This window comes from Eurypyga helias, unplaced genomic scaffold (assembly GCF_000690775.1).
Source record: "Eurypyga helias isolate BGI_N326 unplaced genomic scaffold, ASM69077v1 scaffold21519, whole genome shotgun sequence".
NCBI lineage: Eukaryota > Metazoa > Chordata > Aves > Eurypygiformes > Eurypygidae > Eurypyga > Eurypyga helias.
Window position 1 is genome coordinate 918 of NW_010270406.1, and position 8,478 is coordinate 9,395.

At 42.2% G+C, this 8,478-nt stretch overlaps 1 protein-coding gene across 1 annotated transcript; it reads left to right on the forward strand.

Moving 5' to 3' along the window:
* The first annotated feature begins 237 nt into the window (after positions 1-237).
* LOC104514691 (RGM domain family member B-like) lies at positions 238-7,151 on the forward strand. The gene is made up of 3 exons (XM_010158439.1): positions 238-247; positions 1,645-1,664; positions 6,142-7,151. The coding sequence occupies exons 1-3, from the start codon at positions 238-240 to the stop codon at positions 6,832-6,834; spliced, it is 723 nt and encodes a 240-aa protein (XP_010156741.1). The 3' UTR covers positions 6,835-7,151.
* The last annotated feature ends 1,327 nt before the right edge of the window (positions 7,152-8,478 follow it).

Sequence of the window (8,478 nt, forward strand, 5' to 3'; positions counted from 1 at the left end):
GCTGGGGTTAAACCATGACAGCTTTGTGAAAGAATCTTGAGTCCTTTCAAATCTGCTCCAGTGGCTTTTTTAAAAGACTCTTAAGAAGTACAAGAAAAAGCTGTGTTTCATAATCTGCAGTAAGCTTTTATCCTTAGTTTTGCTGAAGTCTTGCAGAATGTTATTGGTTTGCAGTAGGACTGGAGGAAAAAGTTGAGAGTCTTCCTGTGCACAAATTGTGTGGGTGGCTAGGGTGCGATGGTAGTGAGTAAGTGATGTTACCTTACCCTTTAGCCACATTCTGAAAATGATTGGCTGTGGTAGCATGGTCTTCCTTTGGTTATCTGTTTGAGAATTTCAGGAGACAAATGTCTCTATGTACTGGGGAAAAGTATGGGTTTTAAAGGGTATATATTCTATCTTTATCAATTCACAATGTTTTTGTGTTTTTCTTTGACTTGTCATTCTGGAAACAGTGGTAGTAGATTTTTCTCTATTATAACAGTGGTTTAACATCCCTGCTGTTGCACAAGTACAGCTAAGTGTGCGGAAGCAGTTAAGTAAGATGTGTGGTTTAGGATGTTAGAAATGTCTCTAATGCTAATACCTGTTGCATGTTGCACAGTCCTGGATTTTTATCTATCTTTGGCAGCCAATCAAATTTATCAGCACACCTCTTTGTAGGAAATGAAGGTTGTTTGAATGTACGAGTGACTCAGCAAGATAAGTTTTAATATCTCTAATGCATGCTCTTGACTCCTTTATTTCTTTATGGAGCTGGATGTTATAAAAGATACAGAAAAGGCTTGTCAATCTACAGTGCCACTACTAGTTTCATTGCTATATCTCTGCAAGCATTCCATTTTGCTTGTAGGGTGGTACACCCTTATCTGCTGCTGGGTGTACTTTCCTAAATTTGACCACAGTTTGGCTTAAGTCAACCTTAAAGTCTCTTGGTAGCTCTTTATGTAGTGTGTTTTACCTAGCTGAGAGCATCAATATAGGTCTTATACCCTCTTCATAAGGAAAGTTTCCAGAATATAATCCATTGTTAGTCTTGCTGCTTTTTCCTTGCAGATTGAGATATATCTTTAATGGGAAATAATAATAAAGGTTTATGCTGAACTAAACTGGGCAGAAGTCAAAGCACATAATTACTAACTAGCCTACATAACCTGCTCTAAAGCAGACCTAATGAAAGCAAAAGCAAAAAGAGTAGAAAATTAAGTGCCAGGAGTTACTCTTAAAACATAATATTCTTGTATTCTTAAAAGAGAATATGAAGAACAAAAGTATGTTTTCTCCCCAACCCTCCATGTGTCTGGTAGAGAAATAGGAAAACTCTTCTTCTTTAATTCCTTCATTGAAAAGCACATCCTCTTGTGGGAGTTGTGTATTTATTCACAAAATGCTCTCAGCAATTTGAAGGTTTTTTGCATAGTTAAGATGCCCATAGTAACAACATCTGTTTCTTCACAGTGAAAAAAAGATACTGTATGTTCTGTGGTTTAGCTGAAACCTGGAAGTCCATCTTTTTTGAGCTTGTCTGATGTGCTTATGCCTCTTCTTGTGGTATCCCAGGGCCTTTCATATGGCGAATGAAAGATCATCACCAGGTAGCTGGGAAACTGAGTTCAATCTCTCCTTTCTTTTTCTTTCTGACAGACTTCCTGTATGAGTTTTGGGTAGGTCACTGGCATCTTTGTCTGATTTTTCCAGCTGTAGATAAAGAGCTCTCTTGTCTTGGGAGCTGCTTTTGGGATTTCCTGAGTATAAATGGCTACTACAAGGGGCTGTCAAGGGAGCAGGTAGAAGGGTATTGTAGAATACATTATATAGAAGGGTCGTCTTATTTATTTATTGTGTGCTTTATTTGGAGCTGTACAGAGTTGTTACTGGCTTTCATTGCTGTGACAGGTGTTCTGGATATCACTATCTTTATTCCTGAATAGCAAATGAGGCAGAGATGCTTGGGCTTGCCTATGGATAACTTCTTGTTTGCAGTACCTGGAAATGGAACTTTTCCTATCTGGCTGTTTTGTAGTGGATAGCTTGAGGGTGAGAGAGTGAATGGAAGACATGGTCAGTAGTAAAATTGTAATATCTTAAGAAACGTTGTGGATACAATTTTTCAGTATGCATATTCCACTCTTAGGGTATTCAGTTGTTAAATACTTGCATAAGGTACGTTCCCTAGGGCACCTAAACTCCTTGAGATGCAGGAATCTTTTCCCCATCATCCCAACCAGGAGCCTCCCTCTTCGTGTATAAAACTGGCACCACCATATGAATCACACATCAAAAATATGTGGTTCACCAATGGATCCTCTAGGAGAGAAGGAAGGGGAGGTGTGGCAATACCGAACGGTAGCTCTGAACCATGACACAAAAGACAGAATCGTAACAGGAGAGCGTAGGGCACAGGTGGGAGAATTGGTAGCGGTTTGGAGTGTGTTAAGGAAGCTGAAACCAAGGAATTGATATTCACTTATACTGACGTGCAGTTTTCAAAGGAAGTGCTGAATGGCTTCCCTTCTGGGGCCAAAATAATTGGGGAAGTTAATAGGGTACCCATATGGCAAAAGGAAAAGTGTGAAGAAATCTTAAATATTGCCAGGCAGGAACATTTTTTGTGGGGTGGGTGCCTGCACACCAAACGGGGGTTAACTTAGCTCACCTCTTGAGTAATCAGTTAAGATTCCTTCACCTGCTTAGCTACTATCTGCCCCAGCAAAGAAAACTCTTGGGCTAAAGGTTGAGGAAGAGAAATGGAAACTGTTGTTAACACTGCTACGTGTTAAATGTGGCCACTCTGAAACTAAGGACTTTTTCAAGGAAGCGAGTAGTAGTGGGTGGCCTGGAACTGGAGAACTGTGTAACACAATCATCTCTGCATGTGGAGTATGCTGGACACGCCTGGAAAACAATCCCCTAAAAGTACTGCAGGATGGGAAGAAACTCTGGAATATGTGGCAGGGAGACTGTATAGGTCCTTTTCAGATTTCAGAGAGGAACAATATGTTTCAGCGGGATTAGAAGTTATCTCAGGATCAACCCAAACAATGGCTGTAAAATGGGCGACAGGAGATAGCACTCAAGATCCTGAGGCAATGGTTTAGTTAGTTGCCCTGGCCAGAGTCCATCCGATCGGATAATAGAAGTCACTCCACAGCGACAGTAATACAGGATTGGACAAGGGAGGAGGGGATAGAATGGTTTTTTCCCGCACCCCGTTATCCTCAGGTAAATAGTATAGTGGAACATATTAATGGATTATTAAAATGGGTCTTAAAACCACACAATTCAAGATGGGCCTGGTGACTAACTGAGCAGTCACCAAAATGAGTAGTCACTGAGGAATGAGTGGTTTACCTACAGCCTCTGTCCAAACCGACCCCCTGTTATTCCTGGGAACAAAGAGAACAGGGATACGGTAGAGCCCCTCCACTATCCTGGACAGCCAGTGTTGGTAGAATTACCCACCAAGGGGCAAGTGCCCCTGACTGAAAGCTCCCTCAAATGCCTGGGCAGCCACCGATGCCCATGGCAAAGAACATTAACACTCGGTGGATCATTCCATCGTTTTAAAAGCGGTTCCTGGTGAACCGAGTTCTCTCCTTATTTTTCTTTTTGTCTGCAGAGAAAAGGAATCTAGACCAGCGACTGGGACTACCCGGCGAGCTGAAGGCACATGATCATCACAGTTGTTACGCTTGTCTCTATAATACTTAGCCTCCTGGTTTTTGTAATGTTATCACCAGAATCACTGTTTTGGAAGACATATTTCATATGCCTTGCCACCATGGGAGGAAAGAACCATGATGACTGAAATTTAGCATGGGAACTCATTAAGGGGTCTGTACGAGTGTGGAATCATACTGAGCAGGGTATGTGTATTGCCTTGCCTCAACCTGCCGAGGAAGGGCTGCGATTTTTTGTAATCCCTGTTAAATTTGTTAACTTCCCTGAAAGAGGGCTGGCAAGCCACATCCCTTTGTTATTTTATCCCCTACTTGGGCATTTTATGATGAGAGTTCGGTCAGGTGTTTGCACGGGAAGGGAAGTTTTCTGGTGGATGGACATGAACCCTTGGTAACCTAGGATCTGTTGGAAAAAACGAAGATAGTTTAAATCTTAATGATACCCTTTTTGCTTTTAAAATGAATGGGAGATACTGTGTAAGGGATTGTGAAGTTTCTTACCCCAAAGTGAATTTTATACTGCCTTCAAGAACAATTGGAATCAATCATGTAATCGAAGTGGGGGGAGGGGGACATAACAAATTTGCCAGGAATATGCCAGATAGAAGCTGAGGAAAAGTGTGCCATCCTGAGCCACTTGACAGATCTGAGGTTTCTCTTCTCTGGGTTACTGAGTTTACTTCACTAGGCGTAGAGTTGTGAGGTGGTCTTTGCAGCAACATGGGCACTTGTGCATTTTCTGGATTTTGGGCGTAGGCATTCACGCTTAGCTGTGATCCACAGACACCAGTTTACCAAACTGGGTTACCAGTGGTCCCAAGCTAGCTGTATAACTGATTAACAGAAAGAAAAAACATTGGAAAACTCCAGTCAGGCACCACTGGTGGGAAAATACAGCATCAAAATAGCAAGTATTGTCTGTGTGGATGGGAGAGAGAGACTGACGCAGTGTCGACCAGCAGGGACAAACCAGACATTGAGAAGTAACGTAATACTCTTTAGGGTATGTCTGCATACTCCAAAGGGGAAAATGTTGCGATGGGAGGAAGGAGAAAGGAAGACTTCTGTTCTATACAGCTGGTATGGAGAGGTGAGGCTAATGAGGGTTGAGGTTTTGTTTTGTTTTGTTTGTAGGGTCTGTAATCAGCTGTTTATTTATCTCTAGCTTTTACTCAAAGCATCGGGGCAGGAAACAGAAGCTGTTGTGCAGAAGTGTGCTGGTTAACTGAACTTAAATTTTGAGTTGTTATAGAGTAGATTTTAAGGAAAAAAGCGTAATGTTAGATTGAAATTGTCTTCTGTTTTGGAGTACTCTGACTTTTGTAGCAGACTGCTTAAATCCTAGACTGTAAGTAATTTTGATGTAATCAGTCAATGATGAAAATAATGATTAAAATACTTATTCCTGGTGCAACATTCCCTTTGACCTTTTCAAGAAGTCACTCCCCTCTGAAATTCTTGAAGTAGCATGTCTGTTTCTAATATTTATATGTGATTCTTCATTATACTTTTAATTTTAGGAAAGCCACTATGCACTCACAACTTGGTCCGCCAAATAGGCTAATTAGTCACTTCAAGTAAGACTGGAGGACTTACTCGTTCTGTTGTGGCTTATTCAAGTAAGTGTAAAGGCTTAAAAGGCAAGTCGTAATACTAAAAGAATGAGTAATTGCTTTATGCTCCTGGTTTCTGTGTTGGAACTCAGCCTTCAAAGGCATGTCTTCTGAGTATCTTTCAGTTTTGTTTTGTTTCTCCACGGGCACATTTTCTAGCAATAGTGGACTGGAAGTTTCAAACCTCCCAGTTCTAGGACTAGCGGATCCAGCAGCCCTAAGCAGCGTTTTATTCTTCCTGGTCATGCATCTGTCATCTCGCTGCCTGTCGTGTCGGTGCCTGATAGAGCACTAAACACATCTTTGATCTTGAAGGAGTCTCGCACAGCTAATCCTGGCAGCACACCCAACAGGTGTACAGTACCCCCACTACAGTCATACCGTAAAAGGAAGAATGAGAACGTTGGGAGTGAGGGAAGCCGAGTTCTCTTGTACCTTCCATGATTTCACAGTCTCATTCTGTTTTTGCCATAGTGGCTAGTATTGTGGGAATTACTTGCCACTTACTCTTCTCTGTGACTGCAGGATGCGTTCCGAACTCTTAGGAAACCATCAGGCAGGAGGGAGTTGTGATGCTTAAAATACAAAGCCTTTTCCTTTCCTGACGGCCACACGCTTCCAGGCCAGTGTAAGAGTAAATTAACAATAGCCATGTGGTAAAACATTGCTTTAAGCGTGTATGCAGGTTGTTTTCCTTTAGGTATGATTTGGGGACAACTATCAAGTTCTGATGTAGTGGGCAGTCCCAGATATGTTCAGCTGCAAAATGGAAAAAAGGATTAAAATTATTTTTTCCACTAACCTTCCTTTTTTTTTTTCCCCTTCCCTCCCCCTCACTGCCCTCCCAGATAACTATTATCTTTAAGTCATACCAAGACTGCACAGATCAGAAAGTGTATCAAGCAGTGACTGATGACTTGCCTGCAGCTTTTGTTGACGGCACAACAAGCGGAGGTGATGGGAACACCAAGAGCTTGCGAATTGTGGAGAAGGTCAGTGGCAAATACGTCGAAATGCATGCCAGCTACATTGGGACCACGGTGTACATACGCCAGCTTGGGCACTACCTAACGCTGGCCATTCGCATGCCTCAGGAGTTGGTCACGGCCTACGAGGAGAGCCAGGATCTGCAGCTGTGTGTGAACGGTTGCCCTTCAAGCGAACGCATCGATGACAGCGGCCGCTTGCCATTGCCTGTGATGGGGCCGTTGCTCCCTCAGGGTGGTGCTGCGTATCCCCGGTCAGTGTACACACTGGAAACTGCCACCTCCACATGCTACGAGAAGATGCTGGTGAAGGACCTCTATTTTTACTCGTGTGTATTTGACCTACTCACAACTGGTGATGCTAACTTCACGGCTGCTGCCCACAGTGCCTTGCAGGATGTAGAGGCGCTGCACCCCAGAAGAGAGCACTGGCATATCTTTCCTAGCAGTGGAGGTGTGGGCAAGGGCAGCAAATTCTTTCTTGGTCTTGGACTTGTGTGCTTGACCCTTGTTGCCTTTTTTGTAGGGTTTTTTTTGTCTGTAACAAAGTTTTGAAATATATATTGTCATAATATATCAAGTAAAGATGAATATATATGTATATACTGTATATATGAACGTGTGTTTTGTCTTGGGACATTCCCCAGGTTGTACATAGTGTGTTAACTGTTTTAATGTGCATTTGATGTACTATTCTTTGTATTGAGTTGTTTTGCAGTTGTTGAAATGTTTTATAATGTCCCTGCATTGGGGCCTGATAGAAAGCACTTTATTTTTTATATATTAAATATTTATGTGTGTATCCGTGTAACTAGTATTATACCTATATACATGTGCATACAATAATGAGTGCTCCCTCAAGTACTTCTTGGTTTAACATGTTTTTTTAAACTGAATTAATTTGTGAGGTGTTTTTTATCATGTCTCTTACTCTAGAGACAGCATGTCTCTTATCCTGTGATGACACTGGTGATTTGCTGGGCTCACTAGTTCAAATCATTAAGAATGGAGTTGTATTCTGTTCCTCAAACAAACAGCCATCCCTTCTTCAGAGGGAGAGAGTGAAGTGCTGCTTCCCATTAGCTGAGATGACCATCTTGGATAACATTAATTGCAGAACCTTCTTTGTAACTCTGGCATTTCCTGGTTTCGTGGCGTGAATTTCAAAAGCAGAAAAGGGGATGCGTTCGAGTGAGACTTACATAGCTTTATAGAACCAGTGGTGAGATTGTTTTAAAAGATACTAATGGTCTAGTTGTGTAAGCATGTGAAGTTAAGTATTGCAGCCGCCTCTAACCTCAGGGGTTAAGTCATTCTTCAGGATGGACTGGAGAAATCAGAATCCTGAATCCCATCCCTTGCTTAGATGCTAATTCTGCCTGTACGTTCAGAAGGAGGAGGGGAGCGAGGGCACACGCTCTACCTACATCTCCTGAAAAGCAAGAAGAACAATTTAGCAGCCTGGAGCTTGTTAGTGGCTTGTTAGTGCCTTGATCTGCTGCAAGAAGTGGAATCTTTAATACATGCTACAATAAACCCAGCTCCCAGACAGGCTTATTTCACTCTTAAAACTGTTCATCTGAGATGGGCCTGATATGTTAGAAGTGCTCTCTGAGTAAGCCTGAAATAGGACTTGCCTTTGCTAAGCCAACTGGGGCTAGTGTTTGCCTTGGTGGAGGGAGGTGGAGTTTAATCATGGAATGAAAGCTTCTAGTTTTTATGAAGACTCTTGGCTAGGTTAGGGACTGTTGACTGGTAAGGACAGCAGTGGTGTCCTCAAAGAAACTAATTATGGGTAGCCATACACTTGTTAATTCTGGGAATGCTTGAGATGAAGGTAATGAGAACTGAGCTAAGGCTGAAGGTAAAACTTAATTTTGGGCTGGACAATTGTCAGCTTGTTCTGTCTGTGCTGTCTGGTGGTGCTGTTTCAGATGAGCTAGACTTGTGGATTCCTGCGGTCCCCCGATGGTGGCTGAATTTGAAGTTCTCACGGCTGGAAGCTGATGGATTAACCTAGTGTTGTTTGCAGTGATGCATGTACTTATTGGGCAGGCACCACATACTGGCTCATTTCCTGTCCCTGATTCCTGTATGTATATACATACATATACTATATACGTGTATACTAGCATTGAGTTACAAGCCTCTCAAATATTTTAAAAATTTAGTAACTCCCCTACAGTTTTCCAATTTCTC